The 20,383-nt window shown below is 46.2% G+C and overlaps 1 protein-coding gene across 24 annotated transcripts in view; it reads right to left on the bottom strand.

Moving 5' to 3' along the window:
* The window catches only part of mycbp2 (MYC binding protein 2), a 253,033-nt gene that overhangs the window by 46,228 nt on the left and 186,422 nt on the right, over positions 1–20,383 (bottom strand). For all 24 annotated transcript variants that reach the window (XM_084309692.1, XM_084309678.1, XM_084309680.1 and 21 more), the window contains 8 exons: positions 9,084–10,712; positions 7,842–8,011; positions 7,025–7,269; positions 6,742–6,909; positions 5,782–5,939; positions 3,699–3,898; positions 1,757–1,906; positions 1,016–1,176 (listed from right to left, as the gene is read on the bottom strand). In XM_084309692.1, coding sequence (XP_084165818.1) covers positions 1,016–1,176; positions 1,757–1,906; positions 3,699–3,898; positions 5,782–5,939; positions 6,742–6,909; positions 7,025–7,269; positions 7,842–8,011; positions 9,084–10,712 — 2,881 coding nt within the window. The remainder of the gene's footprint in view (positions 1–1,015; positions 1,177–1,756; positions 1,907–3,698; positions 3,899–5,781; positions 5,940–6,741; positions 6,910–7,024; positions 7,270–7,841; positions 8,012–9,083; positions 10,713–20,383) is intronic.

Below are 20,383 nucleotides of genomic sequence, written 5' to 3'. Positions count from 1 at the left end.
TTGAGAAGCGCTATATAAATTAAATGAATTATTATTATTATTATTGTCGTACAGAACTTGTAAGTCGCTTTGGATAAAAGCGTCAGCTAAATGACTAAATGTTAGGGATGACCCCTATTAGTCGATTAATCGGTCGAAAGGAGCTGTAGTCGACTGCCAACCTCTTAGTCGAATACAAAAAAAAATAAAAGAATTATAAAAAAATATTTTTTTTATCATTATTTCCAAAAGAAAAGAGGCATAGAAGCGTGGCTAACGCTAATGGCACGCATGCCAGAGGCTAACTGCCTACGAAAACAGGCACAGAGGCACTGAAAGAGGATTTCACCCATCTAATGAACACACTAGACTAGACAAATATCAAGATGTATCCATCAGTTGTGAGGTAAGGCCTTTATGTTACGAATCTTGGGGTAATCAGATGTTCCTATCACCGCCATCGGAGCATGTGTGTGTGTGTGTGTGAGGTTCGCACCGACCAAAGTATGGAGAAGCGATTTTTCAGATCCCGCTTCTCTTCGTACATGAGGACTATCAATAATCTAGTGTTTATTTGAAAACTATTCATAAATCAGCCGAAAAATGACAACGTGTTTTGTGTATTCCACTAAAGGGCTATTATCGTGTCTTTCTCTGGAATTACTAGAAATCTCCAAAACTATACTCGTATTCAAAACGGTATAAAACGGAAATGTACAGATGAAAAAACTATTCGTTTCGTACATGTTGACTGGAAGCAACTCATTGATGATCACTGTTATTTAGATCTATTGCTATTATATTTGATATGTTTTATGCACTCGCAAATAAGTCCTATTCTCCATTGGATATAGCGTTGGCACGGAAGGGCCATCAGCAGAGGGCGCTGTTGGCCCGGAATGAGTTTAACATAAAATACTTTGTTCATGACTTTGCCATTCAGTTTTCTGAAATACATTTGATGAGTCTAAAGAGAGATGTTGCCCCATGAAAAGATTTCTTTAATGTTCAAGGGTTAATGTTAAAGGAACAGCACCTCAGGGCCATCTGCTGCAGCGAGCTGCCACTAGGAAGTGACATCATGAGATCCGAGATGGTCTGGAGAAGGCGGTGGAATGTGTGGGGGAGGGGGTGGGCTGCCTCCCCGGCAATCACTATGTCCGACAGGGGGTGTTCACATACACCCAGGTCTCTCTCCTGGGGGAAATCAAAACATTGGTAGGAGTTAAAACATGATATGTAGTGAATATCTGCCTGTTAACAAGTCATTACCTGCTTGTTAACCAGTAATTACCTGCTTGATAACTAGTCAATGCCTGCTTGTTAACCAGTCAATACATGCTTGTTAACCAGTAATTACCTGCTTGTTGACCAGCCAATACATGCTTGTTAACCAGTAATTACCTGCTTGTTGACCAGCCAATACATGCTTGTTAACCAGTAATTAACTGCTTGTTGACCAGCCAATACATGCTTGTTAACCAGTAATTACCTGCTTGTTGACCAGCCAATACATGCTTGTTAACCAGTAATTACTGGCTTGATAACTAGTCAATACATGCTTGTTAACCAGTAATTACCGGCTTGATAACTAGTCAATACATGCTTGTTAACCAGTAATTACCGGCTTGATAACTAGTCAATACATGCTTGTTAACCAGTAATTACCAGCTTGTTAACCAGCCAATACATGCTTGTTAACCAGTAATACATGCTTGTTAACCAGTAATTACCTGCTTGTTAACCAGTAATTACCTGCTTGTTAACCAGTAATTACCTGCTCCACATTCTCCTTGTTCCCTTTGTTCTCCTCCTCTTCCTCCTCCTCCGGTTCGAACGGTGACGGGGTGAGAGACGCTACAAAATGCCACAGGATGTCATGCAGGGAGGTGGTCTGGATCACGTTGCATAGCAACCAGTTGAATGCCTACAATGGGGCAGAGAAAGAGAGATTTGAATAGTGTTATCAACTATCAAAGGATGACTTCAACACAGCTCTTCTCGTCGTCTCCGAGAGCCAGCAAAATGTAACCCGTCTCCGGTGACAACAATGTCTCCTCCTCTGTTTACATCGTTACACGAGGACACTTGTGTGCATTATTCAGCCCATCCTACTGTACTGTTCCACCCGCTTCTTTAACATGCTATCGTTTACCAGCCGTACTGTTTGATATTGATGTTGTATGTACTGTTTGATATGATGTTGTATGTACTGTTTGATATGATGTTGTATGTACTGTTTGATATGATGTATGTACTCTGTTTGATATGATGGTGTATGTACTGTTTGATATTGATGTTCTATGTACTGTTTGATATGATGTTGTATGTACTGTTTGATATGATGTTGTATGTACTGTTTGATATGATGTATGTACTCTGTTTGATATGATGTTGTATACTATGTACTGTTTGATATGTTGTATGTACTGTTTGATATGTTGTATGTACTGTTTGATATGATGTTGTATGTACTGTTTGATATGATGTTGTATGTACTGTTTGATATGATGTTGTATGTACTGTTTTATATGATGATGTATGTACTGTTTGATATGATGTTGTATGTACTGTTTGATATGATGATGTATGTACTGGTTGATATGATGATGTATGTACTGTTTGATATGATGTTGTATCTACTGTTTGATATGATGTTGTATGTACTGTTTGATATGATGTTGTGTGTACTGTTTGATATGATGTTGTATGTAGTGTTTGATATGATGTTGTATGTACTGGTTGATATGATGATGTATGTACTGTTTGATATGATGATGTATGTACTGTTTGATATGATGTTGTATGTACTGTTTGATATGATGTTGTGTGTACTGTTTGATATGATGTTGTATGTAGTGTTTGATATGACGTTGTATGTGCTGCTGTCTGATGAGTACAGTGCTGTGAAAAGGAATCCCCCCTGGGGACAATAATGTCTAAGTCTAAGGCCCCGTTTAGACGAGCGTTTTGTGAACAGAAACCGCAAAAGTCATCTTGCGGTTTCACTTTTAATTTTACGTTTAGACAAGCGTTTTGGGATGGAATTCTGCGTGCAGACGACGCTGTAACGACTCGGGACGACGGAGCCCCACTGTCACACGATTGGCGCATATGTCACATGACGTGCTGTGAAGACCCGCCCTACTCTGCCTCTGATTCGCAGACTGTGGATGGGGAATGTGATTGCACCAAAGCAGAGTCACTCACGCCGCGGGACAGATTCTTGTGTATTTAACAGTTTCACTGCCACACGACAGCCGGTTGTGTGATAGTAAGGGTTAACCTTCTGTCGTGTGGCAGTGAAAGGGTTAAAAGTACTGCCAATGTAGCCTTCAGGTGATCTCCGTTGATATAAGTCAGACATACTTGCTTTGTTTACGTCTCGGCTACTGGCGCATACCTGCTACCTGTGACGTAAGCAGTACGCGCGACCAGAGCCGTGACAATCCTTTCGTCATCGTTTTAACAGATTTATACGTTTTGATAGTTTAGACGAGATCGCAAAGCTTTTGCGTTTCTAGGAATTCCACCCTGGAAGGTAGTCTCACTTTTTTGCGGTTTCACCCCGTAAAAACGCAGTTTCCGTATAAACGAAAGGCACATCAGCAAAAATATTTTTGCGGATTCACCTGCTAGCGTTTCCGTCTAAACGGGGCCTAAGTTTCATGAATACAACACAGAGGGAGAGGCCCAGGAGATTATGACGTCGTCCATACCTCCATGGCAAACACCCTGCAGGCGGACTTCCGCAGCGCGTGCCTCATGGCCACCTCCAGGCCCTCCAGATCGTGGTGCTGGATGACAAATGCCAGGACAGGCCACTGGAAGTTCCTCTCCCCCTTACTGAGGGAGCCGTGCGCCGAGATGAGCCGGGACAGTTCTGGGGAGGGGTGGCGCAGCAGCGAGGAGCCCACTTCTGGATGGGGGAGGGGAGAAGAGGTCAACATGGCATGATGCCGTGTCGTAGCAGCGACGGTCTATACAGCAAGCAGACGGATCACTGTGGTCGTTTTGAATGAGGAGATCTGTAACACTGAAGGTGGCGGCAACAACACTGCCAACTGCTAGCTACAAAACAAACAAAGGGAATAATTAAATGTGACGTGATTTTATGTCGAGAGGAATTACAATTGACTGCATCTTGAGGTGAAATGTGAGTTATAAAGATTTCTTTAATCTTTTTTTTTACCTTTATTTAACCAGGAAGTCCCATTGAGATACGAGATCTCTTTTGCAAGGGAGACCTGGCCAAGATAACAGCAATAAAAAGTGCGATACATCACACAAGAACACAATACATGTGCATGTATACAATACATCACATAAAACACAAAAACAGAAATAATAAATCGCTACTAAAAGGCTGGGAACTGTACAGTGGCACAGGCTTTTTCTCTATAAGAAATGTGTCCTTCTTGACTAAATTAAGAATTCTTTGTTGTAATTGACCAGAGACAAACGACGATATGCATGCGTACGGACTACAACGCATGACGTATATCATGCCAGTTAGGGTACCTTGTGTATACTGCACCTTGTGTATACCGTTTACGTTTACTGTACTTTACTAATAGTATATATTCAGATTCTAATTCTATATTGCCTATATTTATTGTAACATACAATATAACTGATAGGGCATACAGACCCTCATCTGCACCTTTGTTTACACTATTTACATTCTCATATTTTGATATTCAGATATTATTACCCTACCCTATTACCCTACCCATACCTGTACCTCCCCTCCCCCCCTCCCCCATGCTGCTATGCCCGAACTCCCCCAAGACTCCAAGAGGATCAATAAAGGAATATCTTATCTTATGAAAGATCTCTAGATACGGGATAGGAGAGATAGGGTTCAGGTCCCCATTATTAAGATGGCGGCGTCTACAAGAGTGAACCACCTTCCTACACAGACTTGTTATACTGTAGCTCATTCATACTTCATAACCACCACCATCAAAGCTCTTTCACCAATACCGTGGGGGAACAAGGACACATGGTGTCATAGATGCAAAGCGCTGCATGCTTTAAGTAGGTAGACAGAGTTTGCCCATAGGATGTGGAGTTAGTGTATGTAGAGAGAGCAGGACATGAAATCACTATTCTACATGGAACACAACAATGCCCAACACACACGTAATATAATGGGTAGTATTATAGTACCACCTAGTGGATGCTAAGTGTCAGTAGACCTCAGGAAGTCACATCTCATCCCAAATGTATAGAACTCTTTGGGAACATGACGCTGATGCTAACTGCCTTGAACAACACGTTAGCTAGCTAACATCAGTAGTTGCAGCTCATGAACAAACAATAGGTTACTCGGCCACGTCATACTCTGCGTGTGCGCATCCACGGAATAAAGAGGAGCGTAAATCCTGGTCAGATTACAATGTATTTGCATTTGTTAGCCATGCTAGTGATCTCTAAACCACCGATCCATGCCCATGCTAGCTATGTAAAAGGTGCAAAAGTCACACTGGTTTGGCAAAATGGCAAACCAGTTTTAGTTTGAGGAAACTTTTAGTCTGTACTTTTTTAGCGCCAGTCGGTGACAGTGTGTTTGCAAACCGGAAACCCGTTTGTGCACACACACAAATGGGCTCATGTTATCAGCTCCCTTGTTACCTGGACTCAGCATACACAAAGAGCCATGCCTGTGAGTTGCCACTAGGGGGCAGAGCAGCTAACCGTGAGTGAGTTACAGAGTTGCTGAATGAGTGACATTGTCATAGAGATACAGCTTTGCATCTAAAGAAAAGAAAAAAAAATCCACTGTGAAGGTTTGGTTACCCGTGTCCCCACTGTGGACCCTGCGTCGGGGCACGGCTTTGATGCGGGCTGGAGAGGCAGAGTGCTGCTTGTCATACTCCGACGCCACGACCGAGTAGGACCTCTGGAACACGGTGCGCTTGGCCATATCACTGTCTGTGATGGGGCTGGTCTCGAGACTGAGGACGACACGCAAACAAACACAAACAAACACACAACTTTAGTCTAGCAAGCAAACAATTACTCATGACCTCAGATTCCATCAGCTTTTTTTTTTTTTTTTAAAGGTTGCGGGGATGGGAGGAATCCCTCAGGTGACAACGAGGAGGCATTTACAGATTACCTGGGAGTAGGGCTGACCCCTATTAGTCGAATAGTCTACTAATCGGTCGAAAGGAGCCGTAGTCGACTGCCAACCTCTTAGTCGAATACAAAAGAAAAAATAAATTATAAAATATATATATTTTCTTTTTTATCATTCTTTCCAAAAGAAAAGAGGCCTAGAAGCGTGGCTAACGCTAATGGCACGTATACCAGAGGCTAACTGCCTAAGAAAACAGGCACAGAGGCACTGAAAGAGGATTTCACCTGTCTAATGAACACACTAGACTAGACAAATATAATAATAATAATAATAAATTCAATTTGTACCGCACTTTACATTTGTAAAAATCTCAAAGTGCTATATCAAGATGTATCCATCAGTGGACCAATTGCATGCTTTTGCAGAGGACAAGAAGCCTTCAGTCGACTCCTTCAGACATTAAGCACCCCCGACAGCCCAAATGGAATGATAACCAAAAAATAATATATATATATATATATATATATATATATATATATATATATATATATATGTGTGTGTGTTATACGTTTTTTTTTTTTTTTTTTTTTTTTTTTTAGTCGACTAACAGTCGACTATCTGCAAATTTCGTCCAATCATAGTCGACTATCCAAATCCTTAGTCGGGGACAGCCCTACCTGGGAGGCATGGACTTCATGTTGCTCTCTGGTTCTTCGAACACATTGGGGCAGGCGTCAGGGGTGACCGAGATGTACGGGGCGGGCACAGAGGTGGAGCGCAGGTACCTCATCTCGTCCTGGAAGAGGTTGTCGTCCGGGTAGGAGCCAAAGTTCTCAGTGTGTTGCCTGAAGGGTGGGAGGGAACCGGTGAGTCGTCGCGTGCCACATACAGTATGAACCGTTTCTAACTCTTTATAAATGCTTCATTATATGTTACAGAGGTGGCTGAGTTATTAGGTACCTGGCGAGCGTCTGCAGGTAGAGGCAACCTATCTTGTTGGGCAGGTCGTCTGAGACGCCTTCCTTCAGGCTGGGCAGCTGGGAGTGCAGGGGCCGGGAAGGGTGGTGGCAGAGCATGCTGGGCTCCGCCGCGCTGCTCAGGGACAGCAGGAACAGAGCGTTGGCCCGGATCACCTGGTGGGCCTCCATGGTGGGCAGCGCCCGCGGGGTCTTCACCTGCAGGGGCTTCTTCCTGGACTGTTTAACCTGGGCCAGGGGGGGGAAATACCATTTTGGCTGCATCTCAAAGGGGATCTACACCCCATTTGCAGTATTCAATACAATACGTTACTCCCGTGGTCTAGTGATTATATGAACAACTCTCTCCCAAAAACCTTGCGATGTCATCAAGTATGAAATCCGATGCTGCTCCATGAACAACTAACTAACTAATGGGCCACTGACACTGAAGAGTAGCCAGGGGAATGTTCTGAGTATATGGGTACATTTTCTCTTTCAGAACTGAGAACACTACCATAGAATAAAGCTCATTTTGGTATAGAAAAGAAAATAAACTTTCGGTGGGTCCACAAAATCAGTCTCCCAGTGATCATCTCCAGACTTTGTATGCACAGAGTAGACACAAGTTTGAGTCTTACTTCTCTGGTTTCTGGCTTTGGGGTGAGAGTAGCTCATGGTTCACAACACATCGACTGAACTTCCCTATGCCATGGAAAGAACATATTGGAGTTCCCATTTAAGTGTGAAATGTGGGTGTATGTGTATTCCTAACACGGTGTGACAGGAGAGTGTTCGGGCCGCGCGGCTGGTAACGCTACCTTCTCCCTGGCCGCCGTCTGCTTCTCCCTCAGGTACTTCTCCCGACAGCGGTCACACACCAGGTACCAGGTGCTGCCTCCTATTCCTCCGTCTCCACAGTTCCCTGCCCAGCCGCCACAGAAGTGACCTATGCTGTTGTAGCCCTGGCCCCCGGCGTAGCGACCGCAGCCTGACGAGGATATTTTAGATTAGATTAAGATTCAAATGTATTGTCGTTATTATACGGCACAAGGACAGTACAACGGAAAGAAGTTTGGCATCCAACCAGAGTGAACATTTAACAGTAAAGTGCAACAGCGATATACAATGTACGTGTGATTAAAATAAATGACTAAATATAAATGTGTGTCGTTCTAATCAGATTAATGTACAGAGTTGTAATATTAATATGTACAGTCAGTGATACAAGTATAAGGACAGTATGGTAGTAGTCACACTGGCCAGCAGCGTAACTAGTAAGAGTAGGTAACGTCACGGTGACCAATTGCAGCCACTCTTATTGTCTGGGACCAAATACGGCCACGCCCCACTCCCAGCAAAAAGTGGGAATCTCTAGAATGGGTTTGGGGCGGCGCTGTATACGGAAGTGACTCTAAAGGTGACGATTAGACAACACTTTTTTGTTGTCAGTAGATGGCAGCATTGGTTTAAAATTAAAGGCTGAAAATGTTGAGAACTACAACACTGCATTTCCCAAGAGCGTTAGCACAGGTCGCAGGTCACTGGGATGGGTCTATATTCTCCGACGTGATCTGAACAGCGTTAAACTATTACTGCAACCTCGGTATAGCGACCGCGAATGGCCAACTAATTATCTTAACAAAAGTGCGCTGGTAGCATTACATATGTTGTCTAAAGGGGGACATATGGTACAATTTAAGATTCTAATGATAATCGGCATATAAAGGACAAGATAAAGCATCGTTAATTTGTAAGAAACCTCAATGAAAACGGCGCAGGGTGCTATTGTTATGAAAATGTGATAGAATCCTATACAAATGTGGACGCACTTGGCCTACGTTCCGTTAAGGGATATGTTCAGATATAGATGTAGTATCTACAGATATGTAAGAGGATTATGTGCAGGTATGTACAGCCAGATGTGTGTGTGTGTATATATATATATATATATGGTAACACAGGACGGAACGTATTACCATGGACAGCATCTTAGCATGAGCATAATAATAATTTTTCAGCTCCAGTTGTATGAAATGACCAACCCAAACCCATGGTCTTACCTGGGTGAGCTTGTCTCATGTGGTAGGTGACGGGGTAAGGGTGGGACTCTCCACACAGCTCACAGATGGTGTCCTTCTCAGGTCCTCCCATGGCTAGCTGGGCCATCTCCCCGAACAGGTTCCCCCTGGGCCGCACCTCCTGCTTCTCCCTCTTCTTCTTCTCCTTCCTCGCCTTCTTGCCGTCTTTCTCGTGCTCCTTCTTCTTCAGGATGGCGCTGGACCCCGGGCTCGGGAAGATCATGTTCTGAGTGGCGGCTTTGATCGTTGCCAGGGAGATATCCTCCCAGAAGGACACCAGGTGCTGTAAGGTCAGCGGCAAGATGGACTTGACCCTCATGGCGGGGTGCGAGTTCGTCTCGTAGGAGACGCCGTCCCCCTTCCCGTCCTCGCACTTCTCCGGCAGCGGGGGCTCCTTCAGCATGGACAGCACCTTGTTCTTGTTGATGCTGCCCATCTTGGAGATGTCCGGGCCGTGCGGGGCGATGTTGAACATGTTCAGAGCCGAGGAGATCTCCAAGGAGTGGCGGTTCTTCAACTTGGTCTCCTTCTCCTCCGCCCCCTGCAGGGAGCTGCGGATGGGCGCGTGCTCTTTGGTCAGGTCCGGGTTGAACTTCAGGAAGGAGGAGCAGGCCATGGCGTCGTGGACGATACCCTCGTGCCACAGGAACGACGCAAAGACCGCCCGGGCGCATTCGGCCACCGAGGGCGACATGGCGTGCTTGGCGGGCTCCGTCAGCCTCGACGTACTCTCACCTTTGAACAGAGGCCCTGACTTGTCCTTCTTGGGGCGCACGTGCCTGCTGGAGGTCTTACGGCTCACCTTGGGGGACGAGCGGCCCTCCTGCTCCTCCTTCACGGGGGCTTTTCCTATGCTGAAGTGCACCTTCGACAAGCCCTCCTCTGCGTTACGCAACTCCGCATTCTCCTCGTTGCTCTCGTCGTTGGAGAGGAGCGCGCCGGAGGTGCACACCTCCACGACCTCGCTGTGGAGGTTCTCCTGGGTCACGTGTGGAGAGGGAGCCCGGTTCTCCGTGTTACCGATCCCTCCTTTGTTCGGCTCTTTGGGGGACAGTTTGGGTTTCGGGGAGGTAGACCGTCCGCGGAGAGGCTCCGTGAGGGGAACCTTTTTCTTTCTCAGCGTGTCGGGGTCCAGGGTGTACGAGTCCGACTTGGACCTCTCCCTTGGCGGGTCTAGTCGGGCCTTGGAGGACGGGCTGACTTTGGGTGGGAGGTTCTTCTCATTTTGGGGAGAGGTGGAACGCGGGGAAGAGGTGCTGGAGGGACTGGACCTGCCCGAGGACAGGCCCTTCTGTTTGGGGGAGGAGGAGCGGGAGCCGGGGTTGGGAGACTCGCCCCGAACCCCCGAGGTTCGCCCGTCCGCTTTCAGGGCCTGCAGGGTGTTGTGGTTGGGGGAGTGCGAGCGGCTGTGGGAGTCGGACCTCAGCTTGCCCGTGTCCGAGCGCAGGATCAGGGCCTCGCTGGCCGAGAGGCTGCCCTCGCCCGTCCTGACCCGACCCTGGTCCAAGGAGCGGCCACCTCGGTTCTCCTGCTTGGGGGACCTGCTCTCCTGCCGGTGTTTGGAGGCCGGGGACATGGGCCGCGCGCCGGACACCGGGTTCCCTCGGTCACCTAAACATTCGGTTTAAAAAGGAAATCATTACACCGAGAAAGACGCGTGGTCCAGTAGCAGCAGCGCATCCATTCCAACTGTGGGCACAGCACTCAACCTCTGAGGGGTAAATCAAAGGGATTAATGGAAGGGAAACTGAGGGGGGGGGGGGGGGGGGGGGGGGGGTGAAAAGAAGGGAAGAAAATGAAATGAAATAAACAAGACTTCAAAATGTTTAAATGAGATGTTATTCCTCAAAAGACAAATGACGATGTTGGGTGACAATTTCCCCCCCAAAGAACACCCTAGATCCCATGTTTTTACTTTAGGTCTGACCATCTATCAACTGACAGTATCTTGAGAATGGATGACCGCTAATGGTTCATGGAGAAGCTGATGGTACATGGAGTCCAGCCCTGAGATCTGTAGATGGACACATGCAGTTCCCTAACCAGCCTAGTTTGTGACCCGTGATCAGCACCAGGATTGGATACCTACATCAAAGGCCATAGACCTCTCACGTGTGTCGTAATGCTTCTGCCCAAATAAGGGTGGTTAAAACTAGCTTCGTCGGTGGTTCACACAGGCTCTTTACCTTGAACAAGGTCTTATAATATCGAGTTATCTCTCTGCTAAGGCAGGGGATTTATGAATTTCGAAGCAACAGTAAAAAAAAAGAAAAAGATTGCACCGTATCTCATGTCACCCGACGTCACCAGCTCCAGTGCATTCTCGTAGTGGGGGCGGAATGAAATTGCAATATCCGGTCGTTATCAATGTGGCTCTTAAGGTTAGGCTTGTTAGCGACACAATCCTCCTGTAAACTGTCACTTTACTTCTCACCCCAAATACACTGTAAACCGACAAAATGACCCCACCAAAAAAAGGGGGGGGGCTATTAGCCATAGACCCCCATTAGCCATCAAACCCTACGAAGCATCAACCTGACGACTAACCTTATTCCTATTTTGCTACTGATTATCCCGTCAACATCGCTGACCTTTAACTGAAACCAACCACTGAGTTACAAAACATTAGCAACGCCCACTCTTTTCAGGCCAAAAGCGAAGGTTTCTGAGAGTAGGAGAGTGTGGAACGCTGGTTATTCTGTCATTCCTTAACAATGTAGTAACAACAAGAAGCCTGGTTTGGTTTCTTACACAGATTTCCTCCATCATCCTCGTCGTGGGACCCGGGGCTCATTGAACCATCACTATATCACAAACATATTACTACTGTTGTCACGCGGGGACCGCCGGGAGAAGGCGCGTGACACATTTGTGGGTCCCATAGCTTAACAAATCGGGATGTGAAGGATTCTTTAGCGCCGGGTGAAATAACGCTGACTGGGTGAAAACGACAATCCCTTTATTGATTTGACCTATTAAATCCACTTCAGTCAGATATAGATACTGAAGAGGATATGAGTTAATGCTGGATCTTTGGGAAAACACTAGAAATATGTTCCCAATGTTGGTGTGTATGCTGCACAGACAGGGATCTTAAGGTATGCACACCAACTCTACCAAATTCTTATTCACAGAGGGTAAAATAAGGGGGGGGGGGTATTTAAATAAAGGATAGATCTTGTTTTTGTTTTTTTTTATTATTATTAAAATCACTTCCTACCCAACCTTCAGCTGAGTCTGAAGGAGGCGTGCATGCTGGTTGGTTACCCACCCTTTTGCCTGAGAGCGAGAGATGAGAGAGCGGTACCATCATGCCCAGCCGCAGACAGGCTGTGAGAAGCAAGCCTGCACGGTGAACCATCTACAGCGGAGAACAGCGGCAAGGTGATATAAACAAGGCAGGAACGCAGGGAGACAAACACAGAGAGATGGGGGGTGGAGACATGGGGCGAGAGGGTGGAATAGAAAGAGCCAAAGAGACGAGAAATAGGCGATATTATATATATATATATATATATATATATATATATATATATATATATATATATATATATATATATATATATATATATATATATATATATATATATAGTGTGAGGCAGAGAGATAATGACAGATGACAGACACACAAAGACAGATCAACAGAAAGACAAATGGATAAACAGACAAAGGTGAGAAGGTTAAATAGACAGAGACGAGACACAGGGGACATTATCAGAGGTAATGATAGAGAGTGAGACAGAGAGAGACCGACGGAGATGGACAAAGACAGATAGATGGATCCACACAGACAGACAGATAGATACTGTAGATAGATAGATAGATACTGTAGATAGATAGATAGATAGATAGATAGATAGATAGATAGATAGATATAGATCTACTCTCAAGGATCACTTTCCCAAAACTAGGGAATTTTCTGTCAAATGCAACTATTAGCTACTGCACCTAAAAATACAAATGATCCGTAATAAACAGATAGTGCCGTTGTGGTGCATTAAGCAGGCCATTCTACACTGAAAACAAGGAACTAAGCAGACTTAGTTGCTATTTTCAGCGGAGCCCTGGGCTGTGTGGAGTGTAAAGCAGGTCGTTAAAGGAACACGCCAACATTTTTGGAAATTAGCTTACCATCTTCTCCAGAGAGAGACAAGATAGATAGATACCAGTTTCCTCTCTGTGCATTCAGTAGAAAGCTATCTGGCTGCATGTTATCCTAGCTTAGCAAAATTAATGGAAGCGGACATGACTGGTTAGCCTTCGGGAGAGGTGTTCGTTGGACAATGCCTAGGCTAACCAGTCATGCCCGCTTCCATTCATTGTGCTAAGCTAGGCTAACATGCAGCCAGATAGCTTTCTACTGAATGCACAGAGAGGAAACTATCTTCTTGTCTCTCTCAGGAGAAGACGGTAAGCTAATTTCCCAAAATGTTGGAGTGTTCCTTTACGCGAGAATGGAAGCTGCAGAGCTCAGGTTAAAGCAGGGATGATGAAGATGAGGAGGAGGAGGAAAACGCTGACTAAACAAGGAAGGGACAAGCAGCTCAGCCCAAGACAACTTCAGTAGAACATAACACAGTATTGTTATGTGTCACACATTGACCACCCATCGGGGGAAAAACCAAAAAAAGGGCTAGAGAAGGAAGGACAAAAAAAATAATAAAGCGAGGGGTGGGGGGGGGGGGGGGTTTCGGGGAGGAGGACCAAGCACCTGTGCAAGCAAGCGCCGACACTGTCAGACAGACAGACTTACTCGGAAGCTGTGGTTGCGGCTGTGACAGTTGGGAGGGGGACTGTCCAAACACAAATGGACTGTGGACAAGGGAGGAGGAGGAGGGAGGTTGGGCGGCTTGCTCAAATACGGAGGAGGAGGAGGTGGGAGCGGCCGGGAGGAAGGGCCCAGACTGAGCGGTAGTCAGTGTGGTGCTCAACCGGTCACCTGCAAAATGTGGAAGACAAAGGAAGGGGGAGAGCTACAGCTTTACACTAGGCTTGTAGGAGGAACTCCTCATGAAGCATCCGACTTGTCCATCGATCAATCAATCAATTGTCTCCCACAAGGCACTTAAGGTAAGGGTGAGGTGGGGGTTTGGAAGGGAGCAAATCAAGTAACGAGGTAGGGAAAGGGGGGATGGGTGATGTTACAAGGTAGTGTTTAGGGCCAGTTGTCGTCGGTGACAGGGTGAACCCCGTTGTGTCACTTGGATGGGTGGCGGGGGGGGGGGGGGGGGGGCAAAGAGACGTCAAGTCCAGCTTGACGGAAAGCGCACACCGACTGGCCCATGCACACATAGACGAGACAGACGAGACAGGCAAGACAAGACGAGACACTTAACGCCTGACATAGCAGTGATGTTAGGCATGATTTCTCAAGGAGACATGAGAAGAAGCATGCACAACTCAACAACATGGATGGGAGATCAGTGACTAACTCGCGCCACATGCAACTCTTGAAGGATTGATCGATCCGTACTGCATCACACTTAAGACTCATAGATGCGAAGTATTCACAGTGACGTGACTTCCAATGTCTTCACGACTGCCGGGGGTTTGCATATAGCCTTACTTTCAGATGGTGCAATATGTGTAGTAACAGGCGCCCCCAAAATTTGCCATTTTAGTTTTCGTTTTTGAGGACTGCATACTTTTTTTGCAAACCAAAATACTATACTTTATACTTATACCACATGCATGAGCCTGGTCTCTTTTGGAAGATGACATTCTGCGGTTTCTGATACAATAAGGAGAACTCACCTTTAGTGGTAATGAAATAGAGTAACATAAGTCTGAACTTGAGTTGTAGAAAAACTTGTTACTCAAGTTTTTCTGTAGTAGTTAGTAGTCCAGAAGTACTATTTCCCCAGAAATACGTATGGCTTAAAAAATTCCCGAGATCCATAGCCTGAAGTCTTATGTAGTACATGTCCAAATTTCATAAAGATCCGTTCAGAAATGAGTGATTAGGAGTGATTTTGGTAAACTGTGTACAAAAGAAAAGCTCTGTTTTCTCATAGACTTCAATTAATTCTGCGGTTTTTCTCTTCCCGTTTTCACTCATAACTTTTCACCTAGATCCCTGATTTGTACATCCCCATGTGGGGTATCATTTGAAAGTCACACTCATTGGCTACAACCCTGTCCAATCATTTTCGAGATCGCCAAATGATTGACGGAACTAGAGCCCCAAGAGTCGGGAGTAGTATTTGCGCAATACCGTGTACTTTGCGCAAGCCTTAAATATCGGCATGTAACTCGAGAACCACTGAACGGATTTTGTCACCTGAAAGGGCTATCGGCAGGCAACAAATGGGGCTTTAATTCGATATATATATTGTATTACAAAATATGCACACCCGAGCCACTAGTGGTCGCCGGTAGGAAAATCAAGAGGGCCCACATGTGGGCCCTTGCAAGGTAGATGTTGAACATAACATTGGACGTCTGCAAGCCGATCTGGCACTCAAAATATAATACATAAAATAATTGATGACAACCAGAAGGGGCAATAGAACCCAGGAGTGTTGGGCACATTTGAATCTAAGCTGGCATGCATATCAAGCTTTATAGATGCTATACTTCATCTACCTTTTCACCATATAGAATTCACTGCTTACAAACAAAGATCACGTGACGCTGTCGTGTCACGTGAGGTAAAAAGATGGACCGACCAATCAGAGGCCACGCTTCAGGACGCACTCGATGACGTCGACTGGGGAATGCTCGAGAGGAGCACCAGTGACATCAGCGAGTTCACAGACACTGTGGTGAGCTTCATAACAACACTCGCTGATAGTATTGTCCCCACAAAAAAGGCGAGGGTGTTCCCGAACCAGAAACCATGGGTGGACAGTACTATCAGAGCAGCCCTGAACTCTCGCACCACTGCTTATAACCTGGGCAGAGAGTCAGGAAACATGGAAGAGTACAAGACAACAGTCTACACTCTGCGCAAGGCTGTTAAACTTGCTAAGAGGACGTATGCCGACAAGATGGAGGCACAAATGGCACAGAATGACACAAGAGGCTTATGGCAGGGACTGAGGACTATAACTGACTACAAAGTCAGCGCCCCCTCAATGGGGAGCGACGACGCCTCCCTTGCGGACCAGCTCAACACCTTCTACGCGCGGTTTGGGGCAAACAGTGGCACTGCTAGCTCAACGGCTAGTGACGTCACTGGTGCGCCGGCTGTTGTGGAGGGGGGGGGGGGGCATCCGCGGGGGGGCGGGGACGCTCTCTCATTGACGGTACACTGTGAGAAGAGCATTTATGCAGGTGAACACCAGGAAGGCGGCTGGCCCAGATGGAATAACAGGACGCCTACTCAAGTCCTGTGCTAACCAGCTAGCCCCTGTGTTCACCACCATATTTAATCGATCCCTGAAGGAGTCAGTGGTCCCTGCCTGCTTCAAGATGTCTACCATTATCCCGGTACCAAAGAAACCCTCCCCAGCAGGTCTCAATGACTACAGACCGGTGGCACTCACCTCTGTGGCCATGAAATGTTTCGAGAGGCTGGTCAAGGATCACATTTGTGCCTCCCTCGCCAGCGATATGGACCCTATGCAATTTGCATACAGGCCAAACAGGTCCACTGACGATGCGGTCTCCCAAGTACTGCACAGTACCCTCTCTCACCTGGACCGTCAGAAGGGGGGCTATGTGAGACTGTTGTTCATTGACTACAGCTCAGCATTCAACACCATAGTCCCCACCAGACTGGTGGACAAGCTGATCGAGCTGGGTCTGAGCTCCGCTCTGAGCGCCTGGGTACTGGACTTTCTGAGTGAAAGACCCCAGGCGGTCAGGGTGGGGGGTCAGACCTCCAACACCATAACCCTGAGCATCGGGTCCCCCCAGGGCTGTGTTCTGAGTAGAGTTGTTCCGATACCGATACCAGTATCGGAAAAGCCGCCGATACTGGCTAAAATGCTGGTATCGGTATCGGCGAGTACCCTCTAATGCTGCGCTCCGATACCATATGACGTAATTTATCAACAACACTGTGGTCTGTTGAGTAAGCATTATAAAACAAACGTGTGCTTAATCGATTAAAGTGTCAATGCCATTTGTCATTTTAACAGCAGATACTTTCTTAAATGTCATCGTCCCGACAGAGCGGTGTTGACGGGGAGCTCATGGGTTCGCTTGGTGGCTGGTGTTATTAGCATTGAACAGCTAACCGAAAGCTAGCTTTAACATTACCTTGGCTAAAGTTGGGGCTATTCATATAATCCAGCAATAATGGCTGCAGACCTGCAAGCAAAGTACAGCAAGTTGGCAAAGGAGTATTCCAAGTTAAATCACAATGTCACCAGTAACGTTAGTCTTCTATGGTCTTCCCATATACCGGTAGCTCATGCTAGCTAACGGTAACGTCGTCATTGCACAATTGCACGTCGCGTACACAATTAATGACATGTTGCGGACAGCCATATCGGCGACAATGTTTAGCTTTTAGTGCCAAATGATAAGAGTCTGAGGCGGAGTCTCAAAAGAGAATGTTGAATATTTATTGTGCAAAAATCACAACAGATCCGACTGCTACTGAACGGAGCCTTGTAGACAGACTGAGTAGGGTATATCTGCAGAGCCAGTGGGTAGCGAGTGCAGCAACGTATAATGTCCGTGTGGATCATTGGAGTAGGGTATATCTGCAGTGCTGAAGCCCCATACTCATTGATTAATGATACTAATACAAATCTATACAATCACCTGTTGTTGAATAAATACCATTACTTTCTAGTTATGACTAAAAAACAGTATATATAAAACAGTATTTGTTAAAAAAAAAAAAAAAAAATTTATAAAAGATTTATATAATATCGTTTTTTTTTTTTATGTATGCACTGGTATCGGATAAGTATCGGTATCGGCCGATACCCAAAGCTTAGGTATCGGAATCGGATCGGAAAGGAAAAAATGGTATCGGAACATCTCTAGTTCTGAGCCCCCTGCTGTACTCACTATACACACACGACTGTGTGGCCAAGTTCAGCTGCAACTCCATAGTGAAGTTCGCAGACGACACGGTGGTGGTGGGGCTGATCTCGGACAACGACGAGAAGGCCTACCGGGAGGAGGTTGAGGTACTGGAACGCTGGTGCCAGGACAACAGCCTGCTCCTGAACATTGGTAAAACCAAGGAGCTGATCGTGGATTATAGGAGAGGACAGCAGGAGACACACACACCACTGAGGATAAACGGGGCCACCGTGGACAGGGTGAGCAGCTTTAAGTACCTGGGGGTCCACATCTCAGAGGATCTGACATGGTCAACACACATAGACACAGTTGTAAAAAAGGCGAAGCAGCGCCTCTACCACCTGAGACAGTTAAGGAAGTTCAGAGTATCGGGGAAGATACTCCAGTCCTTCTACTCCGGAGCTGTAGAGAGCATTCTGACTGGAAACATCACTGCCTGGTTTGGCAACAGCACGGCACAGGACAAGAAGGCCCTACAGAGAGTGGTGCGCTCTGCCGAGCGTACCACGGGTATTGCACTACCTCCCCTGCAGGTTCTATACAACAAGAGGTGCAAATCCAGAGCCTGCAGAATAATGAAAGACCCTCACCACCCCAATAACAGCCTGTTCCAGCTGCTGAGGTCAGGCAGACGCCTGCGAACACCAGCTACTAGGACAGAGAGGCTTCGGCTCAGCTTCTTCCCCCAGGCCATCAGAGCCTTGAACAATGAACACTGAGGGTCACAGAACACTGAACCCTACACAGTACACACACAAGCACACATTAGCACACACACGACACACACGCTGTGCACGCTCGCACACTAGCAGCCACTTTAACATGAGAAAGCACTCACTCATGCTGCACACGCCCACACTTATGGCCACAAAGAAAGGTCACTTTAAAAATAGTATAGTAACAGTGTATTGCACTACCAAGGGACCTAGCATGTCCTTCATGCTCTGTAAATAACTATGTACAAATACCGTGATGTCCCACTATGTTACCTGTTTATTGCACAATGTTGTCTATTGGATTCTATTATATGTTGTACTACTGTATTGCACATCGTTGCGGGCAAGACCACCCGCATTTCATTGTATACTTGTATGCCGTGACAAATAAAACTCTTGACTTGACTAGAATTTAGTGTCCTAAGCTATTACATGAAACATGTCCAGGGCAGCAAATTGCTAGCTTGCCATAGAAAGTGAATTGAGGTGAAATGACGAATCTTGGTCATAAGGTTTTCAAAGTGTTTGGTGGGGCCTCATTGTTAGCCGCAACAGAGCACAGCTAGCTTAACACAGCTGCATGCTGGGCATTCAGACATGAGCGAAAAACACTTCTGTAGGCAACTCCACATACAACCGGCCAAACACGCCCCTCCCCAATACTATTGGTGATGACACTCCTTGGCAGGAGGTCCGATTGGTCAGCAACTGCGCAACACAGGAGAAAAGCGTGGGCAAGAAATGGACCACGGTTCTATTGCAGTGCTCTTGCCAAGGCAGTGGACAATGTTACTCTAGTGAAGGACGCTGCAGCGTTTTTGGGACAATGTCGTGCTAGTCAATGTGGAGAGACAAGTTCATGGCAGTGCCATGCTAGTCAATGTGGAGAGACAAGTTCATGGCAGTGCCATGCTAGTCAATGTGGAGAGACAAGTTCATGGCAGTGCCATGCTAGTCAATGTGGAGAGACAAGTTCATGGCAGTGCCATGCTAGTCAATGTGGAGAGACAAGTTCATGGCAGTGCCATGCTAGTCAATGTGGAGAGACAAGTTCATGGCAGTGCCATGCTAGTCAATGTGGAGAGACAAGTTCATGGCAGTGCCATGCTAGTCAATGTGGAGAGACAAGTTCATGGCAGTGCCATGCTAGTCAATGTGGAGAGACAAGTTCATGGCAGTGCCATGCTAGTCAATGTGGAGAGACAAGTTCATGGCAGTGCCATGCTAGTCAATGTGGAGAGACAAGTTCATGGCAGTGCCATGCTAGTCAATGTGGAGAGACAAGTTCATGGCAGTGCACAAGGTGGTGCATTTAAAAGCTAACATCTGAATGGCCAGAGAATCACTGGCAAGTTGCAGGATGGATAGAAATAGTTTTGGCTAGGGCTGTCGCCGACTAAGGATTTGGATGGTCCGGTCGAATATTGGTTGACAAAAAAAATAAAAAATAATAATAATATTTGTAAATTCGTAAAAAAAAAATGTATCATTCCATTTGGGCTGTGGGGGGTGCTTAATGTCTGAAGGAGTCGACGGAAGGCTTCTTTTCCTCTGCAAAAGCATGCAATTGGTCCACTGATG

The sequence above is a fragment of the Notolepis coatsorum genome, assembly GCF_963971535.1.
Source record: "Notolepis coatsorum genome assembly, chromosome: 3".
Lineage (NCBI taxonomy): Eukaryota > Metazoa > Chordata > Actinopteri > Aulopiformes > Paralepididae > Notolepis > Notolepis coatsorum.
This window is presented reverse-complemented; position numbering and strand designations above follow the sequence as displayed.